At 41.4% G+C, this 26533-nt stretch overlaps 2 protein-coding genes across 3 annotated transcripts in view; one reads left to right on the plus strand and one right to left on the minus strand.

The window, feature by feature from the left end:
* cacna2d3a (calcium channel, voltage-dependent, alpha 2/delta subunit 3a) overlaps nucleotides 1-26533 on the plus strand; it is a 118690-nt gene that overhangs the window by 91219 nt on the left and 938 nt on the right. For both annotated transcript variants that reach the window (XM_056385356.1, XM_056385357.1), the window contains 10 exons: nucleotides 10582-10643; nucleotides 11147-11191; nucleotides 11290-11352; nucleotides 13274-13344; nucleotides 15417-15492; nucleotides 15622-15674; nucleotides 17596-17651; nucleotides 20452-20566; nucleotides 25195-25307; nucleotides 26499-26533. The exon at nucleotides 26499-26533 is cut by the window's right edge and continues 48 nt beyond it. In XM_056385356.1, the coding sequence (XP_056241331.1) occupies nucleotides 10582-10643; nucleotides 11147-11191; nucleotides 11290-11352; nucleotides 13274-13344; nucleotides 15417-15492; nucleotides 15622-15674; nucleotides 17596-17651; nucleotides 20452-20566; nucleotides 25195-25307; nucleotides 26499-26533 (689 nt within the window). The remainder of the gene's footprint in view (nucleotides 1-10581; nucleotides 10644-11146; nucleotides 11192-11289; nucleotides 11353-13273; nucleotides 13345-15416; nucleotides 15493-15621; nucleotides 15675-17595; nucleotides 17652-20451; nucleotides 20567-25194; nucleotides 25308-26498) is intronic.
* Nucleotides 223-6519, minus strand: LOC130175075 (leucine-rich repeat and transmembrane domain-containing protein 1). Its single transcript, XM_056385358.1, has 4 exons — nucleotides 5919-6519; nucleotides 3467-3851; nucleotides 3148-3353; nucleotides 223-1856 (listed from the first exon to the last, which is right to left on the minus strand). The coding sequence occupies exons 1-4, from the start codon at nucleotides 5953-5955 to the stop codon at nucleotides 1330-1332; spliced, it is 1155 nt and encodes a 384-aa protein (XP_056241333.1). The 5' UTR covers nucleotides 5956-6519; the 3' UTR covers nucleotides 223-1329.

Raw genomic sequence — 26533 nt, forward strand, 5'->3', positions numbered from 1 at the left:
CATTTTAAATATAGTCTATAAACACTTCCTGAATATCCTCTCTGTGACATTTTACTTATGATAAAACAATAGGGAGATTTAGATTAGATTTATCAGACACCTGATATTGCATTATATAATACAGTGCTTAATAATTTCCTTGTAATGGTACTAGTGAACTCCATCAGAAAAAATAACAAGGTTGGGCAAAATCCATGAAGGAAAATGTCAAAGACACAAACATTGTATATTCAAATTTATCTCTTCCAGATAGCAAATGATTAAAGTAATACCAAGTACTGTATAATCCACAGTATTCTCACTGAAACACATGTATACATACAGTAATCAGTTCAAATGATTCCCTTTATTTTATATAATACATACTGAAGGACATGACTACCATTATGTAATCAGCATTAATTCACAAACAGGACTCAATTTCAAAAAACTGTAGTTCTAAAAGTTTGTGTGTGTGTGTGTGTGTGGGTGTGACTGTGACTGTGTGCAGCAGGATGAGAATTCAGACTTATGAACCCGTAAAGTCAATGAAAAACAACAAGGCTGAGTCCAGGTTTTGTTGTTGTTTTCATTTTAGTTTGTTTCATTATTGCTTCAACGAATTTCCCATCCTCACCCCAGCTGTCAGAAAAATATCCTTTTACGAAAAAAAACACGTTTCCTCCGCAAAACTATATCACATTATTAGGCACAGACTCTTAAACTCTCTATAGATATGTGCATACAGTATACATCTCCACACACATACACACTCCAGCACAAAATGAAACACTGACACAAACACTTTCATCCTTTTTTCTCAGACACTCGTGTTAATGATACAAGCAACTTAGAACAAAACTTAACTGACAGCAGCTGCCTACTATGAGTTTTCAAAATTACCTCAGAATCAGACTCAAAATCATGAACAACAACCAAAAGACAACCAAATTGTGAAATCCATTTTTAAATACCAGAGCTCTACTACTATACCTACAAATACACATTTATATAAATATATAGCAATTTGTCTCTAGCTGTGATATGCATTTCTCAGACAAAATGGAATTGATACGTTTTAATTCTTTGGCCTACCCCTCAAACCCGCACACAGTAGAAGATACTGTCATCAGTGCATAGTCAAATACCTGTGGAATTTAGCTACCCAAGTCTCAGAAATGAGGTGAACATACAGTACGCAGACATAAAGAATCTCACTCTCTCTCTCTCACTCTCTCATCTTTTTTTTCTCACAAACATACATGCACAAGCACACACATGGCATCCAGAGACGATTAGGTTAAAGGGATGAGGCCCAGGTTATAAGTCCAGGGTTCACGTTATCATCTCCTAGGCAATTGCATTCTCCAGTGGTTCCTTCTCATCTGCTGTGGCATGATCTGCCCCCTGCACTGCTGCCAACTCCTCGTTCTTCTTTAGCTCCCGCTGATATTTGGCCATGATAGCGGCGTAGGCACAGCCGTACACTGCTGCTGCCAGCATCATCAGACACACGATTCCACACACTACGCCTGTGATGATCACTGTGGCAATAGCGTGGCGCAAGTTGACAGGCCGCTGCCTCTGCTTAGTTTCACACTCAGGCATGCTCCCTCCTCCTCCTCCTCCTCCTCCCCCGCCACCAAAGCCCTCCCCCATTGCCATGGGGACGTGGAGAGCATGGCTAGAGGGATGAGCATGGTTGCCGTGGGTGTGGCCTCGCAGTAGCCTCTCGGACTCCAGGTGGTGTATGTTGGCAAACAGGTAGTGGTAGCTTGTGGTCATGCAGGCATGAAAGAGCTGGTAAGGGACTTTCTGCAGGTCTCTGTCCCTCATTTCTTCTGGCTGGTAGCAAAGCACCTCGTCCACAGCTCCACCTTGAGATCACAGTTGGATAGTTAAATCAGACAGTGATGGGAAAGGACAGACTGAGGGGCAGGGATGGATAGGGAGTCACATTACTTGTTGTTAATTACCCATTTCCTGTTTGGCAGCATTTTACAGAGGAGGCTACAATCTTAATTATCATAGCTGAGCCTGGACCAACCCATCACTTGAGATATTTATTAATCTAGGGTGTAATGGCTTATTTTAATGGGCTTTATTAGCAAGTGTTACATGATTAACAGCTCAAATAGAGTCTCTGTTGGGTCGCTGGAGCTGAATGAATCAAGTCTGTTGGAGAAAGTGTTGAGTTAAGGCTTCATCAGCTGTCCTCTGTGTGTGCCGTAAATCTCTTTATTATTCATCTCTTTCTGTATTCATGTCGAGCATGCCCTGTCACACATTTTCTTTCTGCCTGCCTGATTAACCACTGGTTTTCTATTAAGCATACATCCTTGTATCTGGGTGCTATTGTTCTGCTTTGCGGTAATTAGAATTTTCAGCCTTTAAGTTGAAAGCTGTGTCAGGGTAATACAGGAATGTAGGCGGGCCAGCCAACTCCAAGCGAGCCTAGCTTTCACTGTACAGTGGTTATTTTGTTATCTAATGCATGCAGGGGTTGATTTAGCATGGAAAACAATGCAGTTGACTATTTAACCCTTAATCACCTTGTATAGACTGGCTATCTCCGGTTATAGAGATCCCCACCATAGTTGTAAGAAGTGCACAGAGTGCCTGACATCACAACATTATTCAGGACGTTCTTATTAATGTATGGCAACATGCTAAGCTTTAAGATCAGTCAATGTCAGTGAATCAAGAGTCACAATAAAGTCTGCTGTGTAAATCATCACCATAATATTATGCAGTACGGGACATGCATGTGGACACCTCCTCAAACAGTAGCCATCAATGATGGTATAAAAGCCAAAACAACTACACTCCTTCCACAGCTACACACCAACCAACATGAGACACATTTATTCCACCGTCTTTAGTAACCGGACAAACCTTTTAACTCGGTCTTAACTCCACTGAGGCCGTTTCTCCAAGGGCAAAATACCAAAGTATTTATCATTCTGTAAACTGGCCACTTAAATATCGTCCAGCCATTTCTACTCTACTAGTTTTAGGATATTTCCTTGTGTTAAAGGTCAGTATTACCATAATTAAATATTACCATAAATTAATACTGTGCCCAGCAGGAAAGGCATTGTGATGGATGAAGGTTTGGAACATTGCAGATATTCCCCAGCCACTGCCTAGAGCTACTAGCGGTCTAACCTTTAAAGAGGTAGGTCTCCAGCCAGAGTTTGAGCCCTATGAGCTGGCAGTCACACCTCCAGGGGTTGCCTCGTAGTGTAACGCTGTCCAGGCGAGTCAGGGCCTCTAACAGGGAGCGGTCCATCCGTGTTAGCCTGTTGTGTGCTAGCCCCAGGTGGCTAAGGTTCCTCAAACTGTCCCCCATGGCTCCTGGTAAACCCCACAGGCTGAGAGGAAGGGACATAAGATACAATGAATCATGTGGCATCAAGTTTACAGTGGGTATTGTTCGACAAAGGACACATAACAAATTTGATGTGTTCCAGTTTTTTCGCTTAACCTGTTGTGTGAGAGGTCAAGATGTGAAAGTGAGCGGATAGGCCCAAGCAACCGCTTGTCAAGCTCTCTCAGGCTGTTGTAGGCTAGGCTGAGGCGCTGCAGAGTCCTGAGACCCAGCAGGGCAGTTGGTGAAACAGATGTTATAGAGTTATTAGATAGATCGAGAATGCGGACAAGGGGTATTTCTCTGAAGGCCATCGATCCCAGCCCCCTTATGCGGTTGTCTTGGAGATACAGTTCTTGGGTGTCTGGATGCAGTCGTCGGGGGATGTCATATAGGCCTTGACCCCGGCAGTCTACTACTTTGGTGTTGCTGTTGCAGCTACACTCCTTTGGACAGGCATGTGACAAAGAGAGGAGGGGTAGGAGGGCACACACGAGTACCACTGTGGAGACAGGGGGACATAATATTTAATTAGACATCTAAAAGTACAGTATGCTTGCAGTATTTGCATTCAAACATGACAAAATACAGCTACATATATATTTTGAAAGTTTAAAGATTTTATTTTGAGAGTTGACTAACGATGTGATCTCTTTCAGCAATGCAGTGGACTACCATTACATAATTGCATACATTCACACCACAGTCTTCAGCTGCCACGGGCACTATCACTGACGCAGATAAATGCCCTAATCACCAAGAAGAGACATTTACATAAGTGAGCAAATACATTTCCAGATTGTTTGTTTTGGCAGAAATATGAAATGATGATGATGCCTTTAGAAAAGAATGCAAGAAAGTAAACTTATTACTAATATGCCAACTCCTACCTCCCACCCCCCTTAGACAGTCGCCCTTGGTGACTTCACCAAAGCCTCATAACCCCTCACCCACACCCCACCCACACACAAATCCATACACAGCAGATATTGGGTGTCTGATTCCCTTTGAGATGACTTCACATGTCCATTCCTTCTGGAACATTACAGCAGTATTTATAGCATTGGCTGGACTAGCTCGAGGCTCAATGAAATGAAGCACAGACAAGTGTATGGGAATGTAGCTAGCTCACAAGGTACACTCACAGATCCTGAACAGATGGATTGCTGCACCGTGTTTTTGTTTCCATAGGTACAGCAGCTAAAATGTACTCATGAGCAGTTCAGAAGACCATTTTTCCCTATTGGTAATATGTAATGTTTTCTTAGATGGGAATTATCTAATCTTCTTCTGTATCAGGCGGCATCTCCCGCTAGAATTTATCATTTTGTAATGAGGCAGCCTCGAGTCTCACAACAACCTGATACTTGTTTCCAGAATCATACTAGGAAACACTATGCAGCTATTAATAGTAATAATCAAACTAGAATGGCACTCACTAGAGCACATACCTCCACCAAGGCCAAACAATCCTACACATGTCTCTCAGATCCAGATTATTTTCTGGATCTGGCCCAAATTTTACTAATTCAAAGATCTCAACACCACACAGACATTTTAGTCTGATATTTTATAATATCCATTCTTTGATCCATTGAGAAACTGACAAAGATGTCGCACAACACTTAACTCACACAACTGATATTTAGCATTCAGATGTTAACCAGCAGTATCATTTAGAACATACTTAAGCCTTTGTCCTACTGCTCCTCTATTCTGTGAGTAAACACTATTGTAACGTAGTCTACTTATCACAGTGACAGCCTTTCATTTGAGAGCGTGTCATCATTACTTTGTCTTTTGCTTGGCTTGGGGACTTCTAGCAGTGGCTTGTGATTTACAGGTTTAGAAAGGCGCTCCCAGGTCTAATCTCAGGTGTTAGTTTGGTACCGTGGCTCTTGGCAGTGGTGCTGTTATGATATTACATTGTTTGCTTCAACAACAAAAAAAAAAAGCATCAGAACATGGTTGGGTTGAGACTTAGTGCGCTGCGGTGCAAAGCCCTCTGTTAATTGCATGCTTGTTAATGAAATGAGAGTGTGTGTATGCAAGAATGCATCCAATCACATGTGCTTACACATGTGCGCATTTACTCATAAACATACTCATATACGTACAACGCACACACAGAATCACATAAACAGAGCGTCAGCTCAGTGGAGCGTTGTAACAGCAGCTCTGGAATGAGGTCAACGCAGGGGAATGGCTCTTTGCTCTGATGTGTCCCTCCAGCCCAAAGTACACACAGAGAAGCTTGTAATGACATGCACACATAACCCACAGCAAGTAGCACTTTACATCAGCTCAGCACCGATGTCGATACCTATTTGCAACTTGAAGCATTCAGCGGCAATGTTGATGTACAGCCATGAACGTAAAAGTGTGAATGTAAAGTTGACCTGTGTGTTGCACCTGGAGCTGGTAAAAGCAAGTGCTTTATCATCACTCAACATCATACAACAATTTCAACAACATGTTCGTCTCAGCAGCTGATAGCCATGCTCGTATACACATACACACACTCACACATATACACAAATGTGTTCATGCTGACACACGGAGCTCCTACCTCTCATATCTGCCAGTCGTCCTCGGGCCGCTCGCATTTGTTGATCTTTTAGCTCCCCTTTTGGTTTCTAGTGATTGTCATTGGTTGATGATCCATCAGCCGTCAGTAAGGTTGAGATTAGCTTGTCCTGACTCTCATCTGTGTGGGCTGATATGGTCAGTGGGTGGTAATTAGCAGATAGAGCAGCACCAGAACCCCGTGTTGCCCTCAGGATCCCCCAACACTACCTGCACAGGCATGAAACCCCATCAGAGCGGGCAGATCAGAGCACAGAGCTTACTGCCAGCCAGCCAGTCTGGGAATCACTGGAGTTAGGGAGATCTGCCTCTCTCTCCCTCTCTCTCTCTCTCTCTCTCTCTCCCTCTCTCTCTCTCACTCTGTATCGCTCTCTGTTGCTCTCTCACTGTCTCTCAACCTCTCATTCTGTCTCTTGTATTTTTCTTCATGCTTTGTTTTTATTTGCCCGTGTTTCTACTTTCCCTTCTCTCTTGATTTTGTTTTTATTTCTGCTCCTCCTTTGAATCCAAATCAACACTTTCACTCTCTCCCTCTCTCTGCTTTGCTCGCTCTCTCTCCCTGTCCCCAGTTGTATTGGTGAGTGGGATGGTGTGTCATCTCCCAGTGGACAGCTGTGTCTCTTAAATCACAGAGCTCACACATTCACTGACATTCACATTACCTCCTATTGCTTTGGCAAGAGTTGAACGAGACAAAATTAGATCTGGATTGCAGTGTGTCTAAACAAACACTTGAACACATCGAACAGACTCGGAGGATGTCGTTTCTGTGGCATGCTCTGAAGATATTATGCATGAGCCGTGGGCAGGAGGGCTGATAGAACACGCCCCCAGCACAGCAGCAAAGAGCGCACAAATACGCACGCGCACACACACACAGCAGGATATTAAGCTGTTGCAATAAATTTACATGGATATTTTTTTTTTCCTTTTTTTTTTGTATGTAAATGGATTGACGGTTAAGCTCATACGAGCTCATCGGTCACTTCAAGGAGAAGTAAAAAATGAACAAAGGAAGAGACAGAAAGAGATTAATAACATCATTATTAACAATGAATTACAAGCTGACCTTGGCCTGCTGTTTGTCCTCCTGTCCATCCATATTTATATCTTTTCCTCTGCTGAAGGGCATGACAATTATTTTCATTCTGTCATTTATAGTAAAAACTGAAGTCAGTATCTGTCACCAGGTTATATTTAGTTGATTTATTGGGGTAAATGTGTGAAGATATTAGCTTTGAGCAATTAATGCACTCAAGATGATGCTTTAAATAACATAAATGCATGTATAAGGGCTTGCACCTGTGTGCGTGCACACACAAACTCCCACACGCACAGACTTGCATCCACGCTCCCATGCACTCTTGAGTAGTAATGTACACCTACACAGGCAAATACATCCTCAAATGTGCGATGACACCTCTGTATTTGCTAAAAGCCCATATGGTTGATGAGTCCAGACAGTCTGTTGTGTTTGTGCTGCAACGTCTAAAAACGTTAAGCATCAAGTTAGTTAAAAAAAATACAGAGAGAGAACATGCCCTACTATTCCTCCTCCAACCATCATGCCGTGTATTAGCATCATGTGACTCATGCATTTAAGGCCTTAAGGGCAAAGCACAACGGCGGTTTGCATGATTTGGATATGATCGTTTCTGTTGCATCTTCTGACTCATTCAGAGAGCTATTTGGGATTTGGCCAACGCAGATTGATTTTTATGAAATTATTTGTCTGTTTTTTTTGCACCAGTCAAGTCTCAGTATTGCATCAACAAGAACACACAGGAAAGTAAAGGTCAGAGGAGCCTCAGTCTTGTAGATTGCCGGCATCCTTAACAACAGCCTCCTGTTATCCCCATCCTCTGAATGCTGCTCAGCGTCTTGACATGATCCGCCCCTGCGCTGTGTAACTGCCGAGGAGCTACGCTGCTGGACAAATGCTGCACCAAATTTGCAAATCACTACATCTCTCCCAGACAGCTCTGTGTGTTTGTGACACTTGTATGGAGGTGTTGTCGGGTATCACTGGGATTCAAACTGATGGACACACACACACACACACACTTATACAAAGAGAAAAACACACACGCACAGTACACACTCATGATTGCCCTTAGTAAGTTGCATCCATACAGTCAGATGCACCCTTATGGTAATGGATGCATACATTTATACAATCCCTATTAGACTCCCACCTATCTGTAGGCTTTAAACCGGTTGTCATCTCTCCCTGCCTGGGATTGCACTGATAGGAGATTGGTGGTGGTGGGGATTTGGAGTGGATTTGATGTCTCTTCATCTTTGAACTCATAAAAGCAGCTCAGGGCGTAAATACCCCCAAGTTCTTAAATCATACCTAGGGAAATGAAATGTTCCCCCCGTACAGAAAATTCCCAAGCATTAGTGAGACAGATTTGGGCTTCTGTCTTTGTTCTGAGCTAACTTCCAGGTACCAGCCAACATCAGAGCACCCTTAACCTCTAATACCATTTTATAGAGCACTGCTCATATGGGATTTACGTTTCCATAATTATTTTCTTTGCTGAGCAGATGCGTTTTACCATTTGATGTCAATGGAATATTTCAACTTTCAGATGAGGTGTTCTTCCAAATCTTACATCTTCTAAATATATGAAAGTTTCATGTTTCAGAATTCACAGTCTTTTATCTTTTTTCCTTTTCAATATTTCCTTTGTTTTGACAGCTTTTTTTTTTTGGAGCAGATGATCTTTTATCTTTTATTGGCTTAATGATCTAGGTTCTCCATGGTTTCATACCATGTGTGTTTCCATCGCTGTTGCCCAACATCTTAAATTAGACTCTCCTCCTGGGTTTTCCATGTGGGTGTAGAAATGGTGGGCTGCTGAAAGGATCTGGCAAAGCTTATGATGGGATAATCTGCACCTGTTTCTCTGGGCAAGGGCTAAAACAGGCCACAGCGGCACCCCACTGCACTTAAACAATCACGCAGACATGCCATCACACTAAAAGAAGTGCAAACCAGTGGAATATTTTTCAATGATAATGTTCCCTTCATATGTTGACATCCAGTGATGTTCTCAGTATTCTATTTTTCTTAAGCTATAGCTTTACTGATATTTGGATCCTATCTGTATGCACACTCATTTCATTGAATCTTCCATTTGCATGTGTTTCTCTATGTGCAAATGCATATAAACAACTGTAACATTGCATTTTGTACTATATCTACAGTATAGTAATACAAATACTTACTCTAGAATGAATGTATAGAATCCAAATTCTATAAGATTAAATTAACATTTGTACAATATAAGAGTAATTATATATTAAATAAGTATCTAATTCTAAGAATAAATCTTAGCTGCATTATGCTTATACATATAACAGGTAGACGACACCGACTCCAGTATTAAATATGGTTTGATACCAACAGTAAGATATGGATAGCAATCCGATTAAATCTTTCCTCTTTATTATTTAACAACTAAGTTATCCCCATGTGCTTCAAGAAATCTAAAAGCATGATGTATAACCTGTCAAATGTCTCCTTCCAAACCCAATAAACAAATAAATCCTTAGATCCAGTTTGGAAGTTAAATTTGTGTTTGGCAACCTGTAGTCGGGATTGATTTTTTTTCCTTGTAATGTGTCAAAATTTCACGTTTTAGCCACAAAAAATGGGTTGTTCATTCAGCGCAGTAAATTCCATGACATTCTCCACTATTATCTTTATTTTGTTGCTGTCTGTTTGTCATTTTTTCTTCCTCTGTGTCTTGTCTTTGTTTCAAGTGTGTGGTCTTCCCCCTGAGTTTGTGAAATCCAGCCAAATGCCACCTTCTCTTCCATTCAGATTACTACCTGTGGCTGCTGGATCTGCATTTGGATGAAGCTCTAAATTTTTGCCCCTGGAAATACTTACACACCCCCCCAAAGCATGGCAAACCCCCACTGAGAGAAAGCTAGGGTCCTCTGAGTCTTAGTAGTAGGGGGTAGTAGGGAGGGGGCGAGCAGGGAGGAGAGGAGGGAAGTTAAAGCCTGTGGTGAATGTGTCAATCTTTCCTCAGCCAAGTCTGAAAAAGTTGACATATTTAATGTCAGCAACTGCTTTTTTTCCACGCAAGGAATTCTGGTCAGATCCATGCATTTAGGGACCTGCTGGGGTGAAGCTTATGGGTGTGAGAGCGGCTCTGTGTACCAACTCTGTAAAATGCCTGTTGGGATAACAACAGGGAGGCAGACTGAGGAATGGGATGGATTTCATGTGGGCACAGAGAGAGAGAGTTCTGGTTTCGTGTGAAACTGCATTTTGAGTGTGGTTAGCGGCATCTGCGCAGATGTGTGTAGATTGTACCGTATTACATACGCACTCACACGCGTTTAGCCTTCCAGAAAAAAGAGCTGACGCATGTATGATGCAGGGCGTAAATTGCCCATATGGCCCATTTTTGTCCAGCAGTTGTTTGCTTTTCCTTTAGTCGGGGTTAATGAAACAAACTTCTGTTGTGATAAAGATCATAGAGCTAATGCACTCCAACATACAGCGAGCGTGCACACACACACACACACACACACACACACACACACCACACACACACACACACACACACACACACACACACACGCCTCAGTGACACGCCTCAGTGACTGTGTTGTCTCCCTTTCAGCTGTGGGCATCCAGATGAAACTGGAGTTCTTTCAGAAGAAATTCTGGACAGCCAGCAGACAGGTACACATGCATAAACACACACATCCACACATATAATACAAACACACTTGTAAACCTAAAATAACCTATTGTGACTCAGCCAATTACACTGCACTACCCACAGCAGTTTAAAAATACGTACAGCTCAAAGGTGAGTAAAGTCAAAAGTGAAAACATTAACCACTTGGTTGTTATCCAGAGCTGCTCGCTTAAGAATTAGCAGCACATGTGTTTGCTGTTACAAAAGTGTCCCTTGTTTTATGCTATTTTTGTTCTGTACATGTTATGAATATTTAGTGACTCAAAGATGAGTGAAACTTGGTAGAACTTTTAACACGTAAAGGTCACCAGTCTGTTTCATTCCATGTCTTTTTCTTAAAATGATTTTAGGAGACAGTAAAGGTTTTCAGCTGACAGAAGGGATCTGTGCTCCCGACCAAACAGCAAAATAGTTTGGTGTGACGTCCAAAAACAACAGATGCAAATACCTTTTTTTTTTTTTTTTTTTTTTAATTATCTTACAGTGTGCCGCATTAGATGGGAAATGCTCCATAAGCTGTGATGACGAGGTCGGTCAGCCTTCCTTTTCTCAACTAACCCTCCATGATTCTGTCACTATTGCTGCTTTTGGCTGCTTTAACACTTTCAACTGTTTTCTGTTTCACAGAATATTAACTGCTACCTCATTGACAACAACGGCTTCGTTCTGGTAGCAGAGGACTACACTCTGGTAAGACATGCACACACGCAAAGACACAGTACCAGATGAGGCAAGACCAACGGGAAGGATTGCGTAATAGCCTGTTTTCATCATCAGAGGAAAACACAAAATGAACAAAACCAGTATCTGCATCTGATATCAGCAACATTAGCTACTTGTGTTGTTGCCAGATTGTGAATTTGAGGTCCACAATTAGTTATTAATCACATGAAAGTATACATGTACTGTACATGAACAGCAAGTTTGAATGTCTTAGTGTGACAGTTGTCAGAATTAATGTACTGCTTGTGGATTTTCATTCAAGTCAGTAATTAATTTTCTGGTCTAGAGTTGAGCTTGAATGTTAATCCCTGGTGCGTGTTTTTCGGTTTTCTAATCATTTCTCTGCCTCTCATGCATAATAATGTTGTTTATAGACTGCTCTCAAGGAGACGTGCTGCTGCCTTAGCATGTACCCTCTGCTTAGCTGTCACCAGACATGCTGTCATTCTGGTTTTGGCTCATCTAGCAGCCAGTCCGCTGGCTGTCAGTGCCCTTCCCTTCCCCTGCTTGTTCTTTTCATGTGTCTCTCACTTGCCGGCTACTATCCTTTATCTGATCTTAATTTGGAGGTGATGGAGCATTTAGGGTTCCACTTGTCGATTTGTTTTGTCTCACTGTTGTGACCTAGGGAAATGTCATCAACGAACAAGGTTACACGAATGTGTTCTGTCAAAATGTTGTATCAAATGTGTGAGGGGTCTTGAGTGGGTCTGTGGAGGGTGAGCTAGAGGATTGTTACTGTGAGGAGGTCACATTGGCGGGATGCAGCTGAGGTGGGATTCTTTGCCTCTGAGGTGTCAAGAAATTTGGGATGTGGAGAGATGGAGGGTGTATTTCACCCTCCATCTCTGTGTCTGATGGTGTTTAATGCTGATGGTTAATAATTAAGTATTTTTATCCCTGTGGCATCACCTGGCTTGGGGTAGTCTGGACAGGTAATGCCACACTACAGGCTTGAGGTAAACCCTGGTCCATCCATTGTATTACATTCAGGAATCTTAGGATCTGGAAGCACAGTGAGAAGTACTGAGACAATCTGTCAGTTAATCAATCAGTCAATTGATAGGAAATAAATGGACAACTCAAGCCACAAGACTAAACGTCTCTTTTCAGCTTCTCAAACATGATAACTTGCTGCTTTTATCTTCTTTTTTTTATATATAATTGTGAATTGAATTGAACCTTTTGGTTTTGGACTGTTGATCACACTAAACAAGTGTTTTGAATGTGTCACCTTTGCGTTCGGGAAGTAGAGATAGGTATCTGTCACATTATTTTCTGGCACTTTATGCTAAAGTCACTTTGGAGAGAAAAAGTAATCACTATATCACACAGTAGATACATTGAAAAAATAATACTCCATGTACAATTGTTAATTGTAGCTCTACCAGTGAGAGCAAGTATCAGAGAGCCCTACAGGATGTAACTTTCGAAGACGTCACAGAATCTGCAGTAGAGACAAGAAAACTAAACTAAAAACAAATGGGGGAAAAAAAGAAAGAAAAAGCTTCCTATCTCAGCCAGCTAAATGAGGTGAGCTGAGATTGTTAGCCTTTTTGCAGACTATCAGAAACTGCTTTCCAAGCGTTTGTGCCATCGCATTTGTGCGTATTTGGAACACGAGGTCCTGAGGACAGGCTTTGGGAAGTTTTCTGTGTGTGTGATTTTATTCTTAGTTTTGTTCCTAGAAGGTGTTTCTGAGTTTTCTCTTTGGCCAGGGACACTTGGTCATTTCTGCATGCTTCAGGGTCGGGTAATTGAGGGTTTCTCTTATGGATAATCTTGACTGTGCACGTGTCAATTTTTTCTACCTGCAAAGGCCTTTCAGCCATCCAAACACTATTATGACTTGTTTTATTAAAGAAAATCTCTTTGCCTTCTTTCTCAGACGGGGAAATTTTTTGGAGAAGCAGAGGGAGCTGTAATGAGTAAGCTTCTGCAGATGGGCTCTTTCAAGAGGTAAGGATTTCAAACTGCACGCGCACATGTGTGTGTGAGCGTGTGTGTGGTGTGTGTGTGGGTGGGTGTATGAGTGTGTACTTCTATGTGCCAGCACAAGTGTATGTATGTGTGTGTGTGTGCATGTGTGTGTAAATGTATGTGCATAATATCAGGCAGGCCGCAGAATGAGAGCATGTCTCCCCTGGCGCTGACAGCTCTTAACTTGGCCAATCGTGTTGAGCTATTCAGCGCTGAACTCCGACCCCTCGCTCAGCAGAGTTCTCCGTTAGGGGATTATAGCAAATCTTTTCCTGAAATGAAGGAATTAGGAGAAACTTGGAGTCACACATACACACGGACACACACATATGTGGACACATTCACGCTTGTTGTAGAGCTGTGTCTCCTGGAAAACGCCAGGAGCGGTGGGTGGCGACATTCTGCAATTAATTTGGAAATTTAACCCAGGAGGATACCTTTCCCAGAATTACAGAGCAGAAACACAGAGAAGCAGACACTGACCGACACATCCTGTAGTTTGACTGCGGAGTCAAACTGCTATGGTCTAACATTTGTGGAATCTTAACTTAACGAAGCTGCACGGTTAAGTGTAAATTTAGATTGCACAGAAGCTTACAACCACATTTCCAACACGACAGCAGGTCTATACCCAGCATTCATTTTTGCTTTGGGATGTGGGTGAGGAATTTTTTATTTTTTTTGCCATGCTGTCTTGGTATATAAAAATCATCAGTGACAAATCATCGCACAAGTAGACAACCACGCCTGTTTATCATGGGGATGAACCTCAGAAGCTGACAGCAAATGATTTACAGTCCCACTCATAAAAAACAAAGAGGCCTAAAAGAGCTTTCACTGAATCTTTAATGTCGGGTGATGAGGGACTGTTTAAAATTGAAGACGACGTATGATGATGAATGAATGATGTGACTAGTATTAGCATGATGAGTAATAGAGCTTATAGATCTTAACACTAATGAATCCAGTCCCATCTGTCTGAACCCAGTAACATCTGTAGAGAATTAATGCGCTAAGTTAAAGCATAGTTTTCTTGTCTTGATTAAAAAACATTAAAGATGTCTATAAAGTGCACCACTTAAAGTTGGCGCAAGATGACAGCTCGAATGCATCTGTCACCATCCCCACTGTAGATGAAAACAAATGTAGGCAAATTATTCTCAGTTACTCTTGGATTATTCGTCGCAGCAGAAAGACAAATCAATAAACATGCCGAGAGTGATGTTATGCACCCATGCAAAGCAAATGAAGGGCGTGCTCACACACCCGTGCATAGACACACTCATATACTAATATTATATTGGTCTAAGTTTGCTGCTAACACCATTATGTGGCCTGGCTTAGCACTAATTGGTTCCTGGCGGTGTGTTGGAGCTGTGTGTCACCAGCACTGTGACTGAGGTTTGAACATCGCCCAGGGCTGCGGATAGACTGGGCCCACTCAGACATCACACACATGCTCTCACACACGTTCACACACAACGCATTGTCAAGTATATATAGGGAGCTGTCTGCGAGCTATAAGAACGAGTGTCCTGTGCGCACGTGTGTGTGAGTGTGTGTTAGGAACCCATTCAATAACCTCACCCAGACGGACCCAGACCTCACACCCTCAGGCTCTACTAAGCTCTTAAATCCTCTGATATCCCCCCCAATATCCCCAAATCATCTACACACACACACACATACACACCCACCTTCCTACATCACTTTGAGGAACCTCTCGGGAAGCTCTCGGCTTTCAGTTGCTTTTCCTTTTCCCATTCTTGCCACATCCATCCAATATATTATCCGTAGGTAACGCAGCAGTTTTAGCAGAGGTGGGATCTTTCCTTCCTGCTCCCACACAGCAGTCCAACCGGCCCCGCAGGCATGTAATAGTATAGAGGGAATGTGTGAATCAAGACTTATATCACCTTATCCGGGCTGTATCGGGCCCGACAAAAGCGTTATTATGAAAAGTCAAATCTAAAAACATTCTATCCCATCCGCACTTTATCTCTGTCTCACTCTTTGTCCTCTCTTTTTTTTTTTAATCTTTATCTACACAGAGTGACTCTGTACGACTACCAGGCTCTTTGTTGGGTCTTTTCAGAGAGTAGTGACAGTGGACACACACTGTTGGATGTGAGTAATGCATTTTTTTTTTTTTTGACCTCCTTGATTGCGCTCCATGGGGTGTAAAGTGGGGACAGCGTATTATGTGTTATTAGTGTCTGATGAATATTTTTCTCTCTCTCTCTTTTTTTTATCCAGCCTTACTTTGCTTTCTACTCAGCTGTGAAGTGGATCCTGACTGAGCTTGTCATGTAAGACTTCTGTGTATATCAGAGTGTCTTGTATCTGTTGGTAATAGCATACGCATGCTGCATACATGTGTTTTTTTATGCCTCCGCGCTGGCCACAGCCGTGTTCTCACGTCCCATTTCTCGTGATGACGTGACATCTCAGGAACGTCTGGAGGGACTTCACAAAACACATCTTTTGGCATACGAATGAATGCCGTAATTATGAAAAATTTCCACACATATGTCTCATGAGATAAAATGATAAAATGATGAAATGATGGCATTTTTTATGTCCAAAAAGTCAAAGGTCAACTTCAATAAGACATCACAACGTTTCTGGCCATTATTCAACGCTGTAACTCAGAAACAGAAGTGGAGGTTGTGACCATATTTTTCACGTTTGTTCAGATACTGAATTGGTGACACTAATCTTGGGTGCCCACCTTGAAACTGTGGTGGTCGTATAGATCTTCTTCGCTCCCAGGTTGAAGACGTGTGTGAAGAATAGTCTCTATCTGAAGACAGCATGTTTCTCACTGGAAATTATTCAGTAGAATTAACACATGTCAATATAGTGATAACTTCCATTTAGCCAAAAAAAAAAAAAAACACTTTGATACTTTTTTTTTATAAAATTCTTTCAAAGTCCTCACTACATATGTGAGTCTGGACAGACGTGGATGCAAACTGCAACTTGAGTGGTTGGCGGAGGCACACAACCGTGAGGCGGTAATTCTAGTTGAAGACTCGTATGGTGGCCTCCTCTGTCTGAGGTTAAGTGTGTGTTTGTGAGTATATATCAGTTGTATGTTTGTTTACCAGTGCCTTCACGTGTACGTCAACGTGATCACCAGCGAACATGAGCAGTAATGGCTACCTGATGTTTCCTGTAGCGTGGGTATTCCTGTGATGCCACGTTGCAGAGTTTTCCTGGGTGGTCTGTTGTCACCACAGTGTATCATGGGAGGATTGAGTTGTCAGTTGTAGTTTTACAGTCGGTCAAAATTTTTTTTGTCTTTGAAATATTAGGTTTTTTTTTTATGTCCTTCATTTTTCACTAATGTTCGACTTGAGCTAAATAATTACACATGATTGACAGAAATGCATCAACTGTATGAAAAATATATAAAAGTTCAAGATTGTATAAATACCCATCATATTAAATATGTATCGCATGTAATACAAGTCACAAAAAACAATGGTCATACAGCGTAGGTGTGTAGCATAGTAAGCCTTAAATAGTGGCACCTTGACTTGAGCATAAATTATATATAAAATTTACACAGAAGCATGTTACCCTAAACATATGTAAAGTCATTAATATACTAGGTGTGTATACAATGCATCATCTGTAATTAGGAAATGCCAGTATACTATCCTCTTTACAATTCATTGTCATTATATTGTTTTTATTTGGCGTTACAACTGATGTCAAGTCCAGCTTCATATAGGGAGCATTTATTCAATAAGGTTACCTCTGCAGTGAGAAAATACAACCATCTGTATACATACGTTATTAATTATGAGATCAACAAAACATGACCTGTTTTACAAGCTGCTGCCCTGACAAGTTAAACAAAACAAACTGATGTTTTACAAGACTGAAGATAATTTCCCACATTACCCAAATGAAAATAGTCAGATTAAGCACTAACCTGCATGATCTGGAGGCATAACAATAAACAAGAATTCTCAGTAGACATTTTACTGGCATGACTGGCAATGAGCAAAGATTCATATCTGTGCCATGGTTGTTTTTAAAGCCAAATTAGTTGCCTTTTGAAAAAATAAACAGTTTCTCTTCTGTACATTCACAGAAACTTAAATCATGTTGATTAAAAAAAAAGGTTGCTGTAGAGCGTGCTACAGCATGTGTTATATAAGCAGTGTAAGCATAAGTGTTGGAGTGTATTGTTATGGTCGATGTCTTCTGCATATTTAGATTCCTGGTCGAGTTCAACTTGTACAGCTGGTGGTACTCTGACCTCACAGCTAAAGGTAAGAACGCACTCATCTGGGATGTGCCAACCCTCTCTCTCTCTATCCAATCCTAACACACACACACACACACACACACACACACACACACACACATACATGTACACAGCTTATAATATCATATTTTATTTTGAATGTATGTTGTAGTTGAAAATCGCATTGTATAAGAGGCATGAAATGCAAAATAATTTTGTTCCTCAAATAAATATCACTAATAGCTCTAATGAATATTTATTATAACAATAGCTAGAAAAATGAATGGGGTTATCATTTCCACTGTACTTTTGTGTGACGAGAACAAACAAATTGATTGCAAATTGCTAAATTTATTCTGATTTGCATATTTAAAAATATGGATATGTGTATATCTTTCACTGATGAAAGCTTCCTCTCACTAGCAGCACCTGCTGCAGGTCCTAAATTACATGGTAATGACACTCACATAGGTCTGTGTCTTCTTGTGAATTTTACAGAAACAGAAATGAAAAGGCAAAAGAAAAAGTCAAAGAAAAGGAAACATCATTTGATTTTCTTTAAAAGATCCAAAACAATTGTTTCCATTACTAGACACGGCAGATATTTTCCTTTAAAAAACAGACAAATATGAAATGAAAATAATGAATATAATAACAGAACAGAACAGAAAGATATTATTTTATAAGTTTTTTATAACTTTCAAGTAATATTATATTCATTTAATTTGGACACAGACAGGTATTCTTATGGATCTCATAGTTCCCTGTCTTGAATGTTTACCTAAACATAATCCTTTTCAAAATGAAATCCTAAATTAAACCACCTCAAGGTTTATTCCTGAACTAACCTAGTTTTGCTCTGTTTCTGAAAAATTAAAAAGATTAACAATTTTATATTTTGTTTTTTTTTCATACTTGTTTTCTTCCCTCTCACAAAAGAGAGAAAGCAATTTAGCAATGGCTAAAGAAAAGCATTTTTTTTTTCAATTTTTGAATGAAATGAAAACAACCAGTTCTTTTAAATATTGTAATTTGTATGTTCATTAAAAAAAGTCCAAAGATAAAAGGCATAAACTGACCTAAACCTGACCGTTGTTCATACTTACATTTGAGTTCACGTGGAACAAAGTTCATTGCGTACAGAGTAAACAACCAGTGTCCTCAGCACTGACCTCCTGTCTTCATCTTCGCCATCTCCCCTCCATTTCCTCTCGGTCTGAGTCAGTGTGACCACTGGAAAAACAGAATAAAGAGGCGCAATCCAAAACCTAAAAGTAAAAATGGCAGAACACAAGATTACCTCAAGTGACCTCAGTATGAGAGAGAGGATGTGTGTGTGCGTGCGTGTGTGTGCGTGTGTGTGTCTGCACACACATTTGTATTTGTTTGTGTGTCCAGAGGGGTTATACTTGATGGTTTTATGACCTGTAAGGATGTGTGTCATATTGGTAGCGGTGGGGAAGCAATATCCGCTTTGTAACAGGAGAAAAAAGGCTTTTCTCTCCTTTTTCTCACTCAGTCTATCTCTCTTTCTCTCCTTCTCTGGCTTTATGTCTTTCCTTTCTTTTTCTGTCTCACTTTCTTCCATGAACACACGCACATTCTCATATGATTGCTGCCAAGCTGCGAACGCTGGGATGCCTAATGCTTTATGGAGTGTTGAATGCTGTTTGCCTGTCTGAAATTAAAGCCTCACTAAGCAGCATCACATTGTAGTATTAATTCTTGTCAAAACTAATATGAAAATATTTCATATGTGAATGTGAGAGAGGGGGAGAGAGAGAGAGCATAAGAGAGAGAGAGAGAGAGAGAACCACAAAATGAAAGTCTATAAAATGCTTTCCTTGCACACTCTTATCCCGAATGAAGTGAAGCTGGGCATCGGTGCTCGCCAAGCAGTCGAGACAATTTCACAGCTGGCTAGCCTCAGGTCTTAGCGGCACTTTCTATATCTTTTTACAATAGAGACACAGGCCTGTGACACACAGCTGAAACACCCCAACTTAGCAGCCCGTAACCCAATCTACACAGCCTCTGGAGCTGAACTAATCCCAGACGTTTATACGTGTAGGCTGCGTTTCTCACATGCATATAGTTAATATACAACTGTACGCACACACACACACACACACACACACATTTTTTTCACACAATACTGCCACGCTGCTGACACCCAGTAATTAAACCACTCCATTCAAATTACACACATAATCCACCATCTTGAGACATCGGTGTGTGCTGTAAAAATGTGTGTAGAGCACTCTGATAAAACTGATCTCACAAAATAAAACCATGTGTATTTAGGTGTTTATGTTTGATATGGAAATCTGGCTTGTATTAGCTCTAAAAATATGAACTCAAACATATAAATGTGCGACTTTGCCTCCCCGGTCCTTTCCATGCTGCAGCATTGTTTCAAGCCTCTGGGTGGCAGGAGAGTTCAAGCAATGCTGCATGAATGGTTGGCCTAGATTTACACTGGAAATATCTCCAGCGGGACAAGAGGCAGCTCTGGTTCAGAAATGCTGTTTTCTTTCAAACGTGTATGTTTGTAAGGATGTGGTGTGTTTAACTGTTAGCTTGCAATATATTTGCATAACTATTTTAAGTGTGTATTTGACTTTGAAATGAATGTTCCATGACTTTCCCACCAAGCTTGACTCATTTTCTCTCTCCGTCTTTCTTTCATTGCTTCTCTCTTTCCGTCTTTCTCCTCCTATTTTACTTCCTTTTTCTTTCTAACCTTTCTAATCTTTCTCTCCTTTTTTCCTTCACTTAACTCATTCCTTCCCTTCCTTCCTTCCTCCCATCCTTCCTGCCCTCAGCTCAGAGGATGGGTCGGACCATGCAGGTGCCATGTGACACAGAGTACCCGGCCTTTGTCTCCGAGAGAACCATCAAAGAGAACACGGGCAACGTTGACTGCGACGGCTGCATCAAGTATGAGACACACAACCGGTCACGTGTGAACATAAATGAACACATCAACAAAAATAGAATTTAAGATGACCACTGTGCTCCATAAAAGCTAACAATGAAAAATGACTTGTGCTGTCAACTCTCATCTTGCCGAAATATTTTTATCTCTCTAATCCCTGAGATGAGAAACACATTTAAATAATTTGTTGTCTGTTGAAAAACTCTTTTATCCAGACAATCCATCAGTGATAAACATGCAGGCGCACACAGACACTCGCTCTCTTCCCCAGTAGTTTGAAATACAAGGCATTTAGAGATGAGGGAGAGAGGTGGAAAAAAGGCTTCCTTTAAAAATGGGAAAATGAGTGTGGTCCCCATTAACAATTTGGGCTTTTCTGTCAGGCAATTGTGGGGTGTTCTCTGGATCCCTCCAATGGGCCCTTCATTGCTCCCAGCTGTGGAACTGCCAGGGAAGCTCAGAACTGTGTGTGTGTGTGTGTGTGTGTGTGTGTGTGTGTGTGTGTGTGTGTGTGTGTGTGTGTGTGTGTGGTGTGTGTGTGTGTGTGTGTGTGTGTGTGTGGTGTGTGTGTGTGTGTGTGTGTGTTGTGTGTGTGTGTGTGTGTGTGTGTGTGTGTGTGTGTGTGTGTTGTGTGTGTGTGTGTGTGTGTGTGTGTGTGTGTGTGTGGTGTGTGTGTGTGTGGTGTGTGTGTGTGTGTGTGTGTGTGTGTGTGTGTGTGTGTGTGTGTGTGTGTGTGTGGTGTGTGTGTGTGTGTGTGTGTGTGTGTGTGTGTGTGTGTGTGTGTGTGTGTGTGTGTGTGTGTGTGTGTGTGTGTGTGTGTGTGTGTGTGTGTGGTGTGTGTGTGTGTTTTCATTGTGTGTCTGCTGTCGGTACAGCCCCACAAGGTCAGCAGGGTAACCACTGCCCTGGGTGCCAGGAGTAAAATGAGGTTTGGGGATGCAGTCAGACCCCAAACACACACACACATACAGGCGCAGCACCCTCTCAGACATGCACACCCACCAGCACATACACACATGACATAAGCGTGCTTCAGAGAAGAATGGCCTCATCTCCAATGATGACACCAGAACCGGGATTAGCGGGCAGGGCCGTGAGCTACGAGCAACATGTCGCCTTCAAATAAATCTTTTTTAAAGCACAATGAATTTGACAAAGTAAAATGGAGTTTTTATTTCGGTTATATGGAACTTTATAGCTCATATTAGTAATAGAGGATATTGGTGATAAACATCTGTTTCACGTTACAGGCTGACTGAGGCCTTTCTCTCATATTTTCATTGGGACACGTGTGTGTACTTTATGCTCTAGGAAATATACCCTAAGCTCTTGCCTGTTAAACCTCTCTTTACTGTACTGTTTGACTGTACGTGTGTGTGTGTGTGTGTGTGTGTCTCCGATGTGGGTATTTGTATTTGTCTGTTGCTTCCTGATGGGTGAAACAGACTGATAGAGCACAAGAAACACTGTAATCTTGTGAATGATATAACAGTTTAAGTGGCCCTATAGGATGACTTAACCTCCATTAATGCATTGCCAGCTTCTCTAGACTGTAACATGAGATTTAGAAAAAAGAGCATGTCATGTCTATAACCAGAGGAGTTCTTCAAGGGGACTATTAGCGACAATACTCGTGGCCATATATCCTACCGCTCCACAGGCTCCTTTTTGTTTCTCGACCGTCCAAGACGAGACATGTCCCGAAAAGAGAGAGAGAGAGGTTCAAAGTTGAAATGACTTACAGCTACAGCTCCACAGTCGGACATGTAGACGTGGTTTCATCTGTTAGAGATTCTTGAAAGACATCCATCTCTTTTTTCCGGGGTAACACTAATAATCATGGTATTGCTGAGATAATTGTGTATATTATGAAGCTGTCACTCCTGACATACTACAAGGCTATTTTTTAACACAGCTTTTTAAACAGATTGTAATGTGACAGTTGCAGAAGTGCTTTTTAGAATAGACAGTATTTAACAACAGAATTGTTACAGTAATCTTTGTGGAAGCAGTATTTATAAATTTGAAAGGTATGTTAACATCTGTTCTGTTATTTTGATATTTTAACTGTCTATAAGTGTTGAGTTTTCTTTATTTTTAGGATAAATTGAGTTCTGATCATTTTTGAATTGAACCTTTCTTTGCAAATAGTCCCCATTTGACATTTTCTGGTGATATATACTATGCGATTTTTCTCACGTAAGCTGCATTTTTACCCACATCTGCTGGAAATGTGCAGCTTCAAAAAGTTAAAAAAAAAAAAGGTAAAAATGCAAAAACAAAAACATCTAAAGTGTAAAAAAAAAAAAAACATCTAAAATCCACCTAAATTATCTATTCCCCCTGAATAAATAAATTAGATGCTGGAATCACGGTACCCGTTTTTCCCCGAAAGTAATAAGAGAAATGGAAATAAAATGACAGCATTGCTCTGAAAACTTGCCTGTCTGTTTGTCGAGATTTTATTGGAGCAATTTCAACTCACTGAATTAGTAATTGTTAAATTACACACAGTAATTACTGGTCACATTTCCCTACTGTGATGACAGATATTTCTGAAAACCGTACAGTGCATGCAGTTATGGTTATGGTTAAGTTATGCAATGATTAAATCATTGGAAAATTTTGAACCTTCTCTACAGGACACACACACAAAAAAAAAGTTTTGCATTTAGCCAAAACTGAGCATAGAATAATTTTACCATGAAAAATACAAAAACTTTGCTACTGTTCAGCATTAAAAGCAAAGCATGTAAACCTAAACACTAAACCCACTGTGAATTAGCATCACCTTGTCATAGCTCTAACCCCTAAAATTAGGTTCAATACAGATGACACTGGAAAGATTTAACATTTTCCTTCGTGATGGAAACATGTTGATAAGCAGAGCTACTTCTTATCAGATTCAGCTACAGATTGTGTGATATGTTTTGTCAGAAGTTTGAGAAGAAGACACGTTCTGTCGCCACGCCATTGTGTTTGTCTTCATCTATTACCCCAGTACATCAATCTAAACCTTGATCTCTTTCTCTTTTACTAACTTATCTGTCTTGCTGTCAGTCTCTATGTCACTCAAAGGGTTGATCTGTCTCTCTGTCATTCTCTATCTTCTCTCAGAGAGACATATTGGATGTCTTTGTTGTCCATTTTTCTTCTGGCCAAAATAACTAGAAGCCACAGCACAAAGGAGGCCATGTCAAGAACACATCTATCTGTTTATACCGTCTGTGTGTCTGTGCAAGAGTGCATGCATTGATGTCTGTCTCTGAAAATCTGTGCATACTGTTTGAATCCACGCGCGTGGGTGTGTGTGTGTGTGTGTGTGTGTGTGTGTGTGTGTGTGTGTGTGTGTGTGTGTGTGTGTGTGTGTGTGTGTGTGTGTGTGTGTGTGTGTGTGTGTGTGTGTGTGTGTGTGTGTGTGTGTGTGCGTGTGTGTGTGCGCATTCATATGCGGTGTAGTGCTCCCTTTCCCAGCAGTGAGTATGTTCAAGGCCAGCAGCTGTGCTGTCAGGATGTGTTTAAGTCTTTTCTCCAAGAACACTTGCTCTGCTTTCTATCAGCGGGCTGAGCTGGGCCGGCCCGGCACTGTGCAGGGGTGAGCACAGATTATTAAACATCAGCAGATCCTAATTCACCCTGATTGGAACTGGCTTGGCCTGTTTGCTGGGCTGGTTTGGTTTGGTTTGGTTGGTCACGGTGGAATAACTGTATTAGAGTGCGGTGGATTGGTGCTACCCAGGGATTGGAGGCTGTTTGTGGTCAGATGAAATTGGTCATGGTATTGAATTAGAAAGGATGGAGATATTCCTGGAGATATGAGGTTTGTTTCGACCCATCAGGTCTCTCCCTCTTTGTCTTAGTTCCTGTCCTCCTTCACAAGAGTCGAGAAAGTGAATGCGTGTATATTTTTACATCTGCGTGTGTTCACTCAGTCACACGTGCATGTACTCATACGTGTCTGATAAATGCCTCACAGTGAACTTGATAAATCACCCAGCTGTGGCAGAAGAGAGGGAGGGAGAGAAGCAAGAGATAAAGAACGAAAGGGTGACAGAAAGAAGAGATCATTTTTATGACCTCTCTTCTTCATAAAGCTTATCCACGGTCATAAATCACTGGCCAGGAGGGCGAGACGAGGCCTGATCTTTCAGGCCAGTAGAACACAGCCATGGGAAGCTATGAGCACAAAAGTGTGGTTCCCATTTGTCTCCCTTTGGAGTGTTTTATATTCGGCAACACTTCATTGGTGCTCGCCTTGGATGGGATATAACAAAGACAAAAGAAGGGAAGAGGTTAAGGAAGACGTGGGGATGGAGTGAGTTAGAGAAGTATGTGTGTATACTTTATACGTGTGTCTATTAGTGTGAGTCTGTCTGCGTCTCTGTATGTTTATTGACAGCTGGCGGTGAGACAAGTCATCCTCTTCACATGCATCGAGTGGAGTCTCCTAACTGCGTCTCCTCCTCTGCCAGGGGAGAATGTGAACACTCATAACACAAATCCTCTGACACACATGGAAATTTACATCATACCCATGCGCCTTGTCTACTCGCCAATCCGACTCTCAACCTCCCGTGCTCCCTCTCTCCTCTTCCTTCCTCATCTCTTTGTTTCTGGCTGTGATTGGCAGGTCCTTTGTGATCCAGCAGATCCCCAGCAGTAATCTCTTCATGGTGGTGGTGGACAACAAGTGCGACTGCAGCATGTTCGAGCCAATCACCATGGACCCCATCGAAATCATGTATATCCTTCACTGGCCAAAGAGTGGAGAGCTGTGGGGGAGGGGGCGGAAAATTCTAGCCTCTTTGGTATTCTTAATGTATAGAGGAAATAGAACGAGGATAATTTGGATAAAAGCAAGTGAAATTTATAAAGGAGTCCTGTCAAACCTGTAGTTACAGTACAAGATTCATTAACTTCTCACAACAGAAATTAACAATAATCAGCAGCTCACATTTTCAAAGGGATGTGTGACTTTCCAATAAACATTCGGGGCGGCTTCTACACCCAAGACATACTGGGAAGCAGGGTGTTGGGAAAGAATGAACAAACTAATGAATAAATAAACAAATGGATGAATGGATGGATGGTTCTTGAAGGCGATCTTAAATCCCAACCTGTTGCAATCTCCCACATAGACTCTCCACACTGAAAGAAATATCAATATTATCTGATTATGTTTTTGTTTTATTATTATTGGAGCTGTCTTATTTCTTCTAGCTCATGCCTTCCAAGTGTCAGAATCATTACAGTCCATTTGTGTCCATTGACGTAACTCTGATGGGAATAATTGAGAGCATCTTAATTTGTGGGGAGACTTTGGGGAGTTTGTTTGCCCTCTACCCCCTCGGTGAATGGAAGAGATGGGAGCATTGTGTTCGACAAGATCTAAAGCCGAGGCTGTGAGACAGCACTCTGCTATGAGTTTTTTTTCACTAGTGTGTGTATATGTGTGTGCGTGAGCTTGTTACTCAACAGTCCACACTGTGATTGGATACTGATCAATAGCAGACACAGCTCGGAGTGGATTCGGACCGAAGGAACTTCAGCTCGTCACCGCATACCCGAGCTGGAATCTCCTTCAATGTGCATTTCTCTGAAATTCTGTGCAGTACAGTCACGCTGTATATACATCTCCACCACTGTTTATTTTGTTGTGGAGTGCTTACCGTAGCATAAAGCCTGCTATTCTGTTGCTACGCGACAAAAGAAAACTCATCAAACATTGCTCAAAGTCGGCTCTTTTTTGTGTGTGTGTGTGTGTGTGTGCACATTGTGCTTTGCGAAAAATATCCCTGCCTCCAGAAGAGCCTCTTTCCATGGTGCTCTCAGAATCATGCATTCCTTTCCATTATAAACAAGAAATACACTCCAGCAGGAAAACACCCTGCAGAGGGTACACATTGTCTGTTATTGCCTTGACTTCAGCTGCACATAATGAATCTCTTAAGTGCGAGAGATTGAAAATG

This window comes from Seriola aureovittata, chromosome 9 (assembly GCF_021018895.1).
Source record: "Seriola aureovittata isolate HTS-2021-v1 ecotype China chromosome 9, ASM2101889v1, whole genome shotgun sequence".
Classification (NCBI taxonomy): Eukaryota; Metazoa; Chordata; class Actinopteri; order Carangiformes; family Carangidae; genus Seriola; species Seriola aureovittata.

What these genes read in the sequence shown, in the direction of transcription:
- LOC130175075 (XM_056385358.1), bottom strand. Translation starts at nt 5,955, where the DNA reads ATGCGAGCGGCCCGAGGACGACTGGCAGATATGAGAG. An exon ending in ACGACTGGCAGATATGAGAG is followed by an intron (nt 3,852 to 5,918) that starts GTAGGAGCTCCG and finishes CTGTCTCCACAG; the next exon opens with TGGTACTCGTGTGTGCCCTC. An exon ending in CTTGACCTCTCACACAACAG is followed by an intron (nt 3,354 to 3,466) that starts GTTAAGCGAAAA and finishes CCTTCCTCTCAG; the next exon opens with CCTGTGGGGTTTACCAGGAG.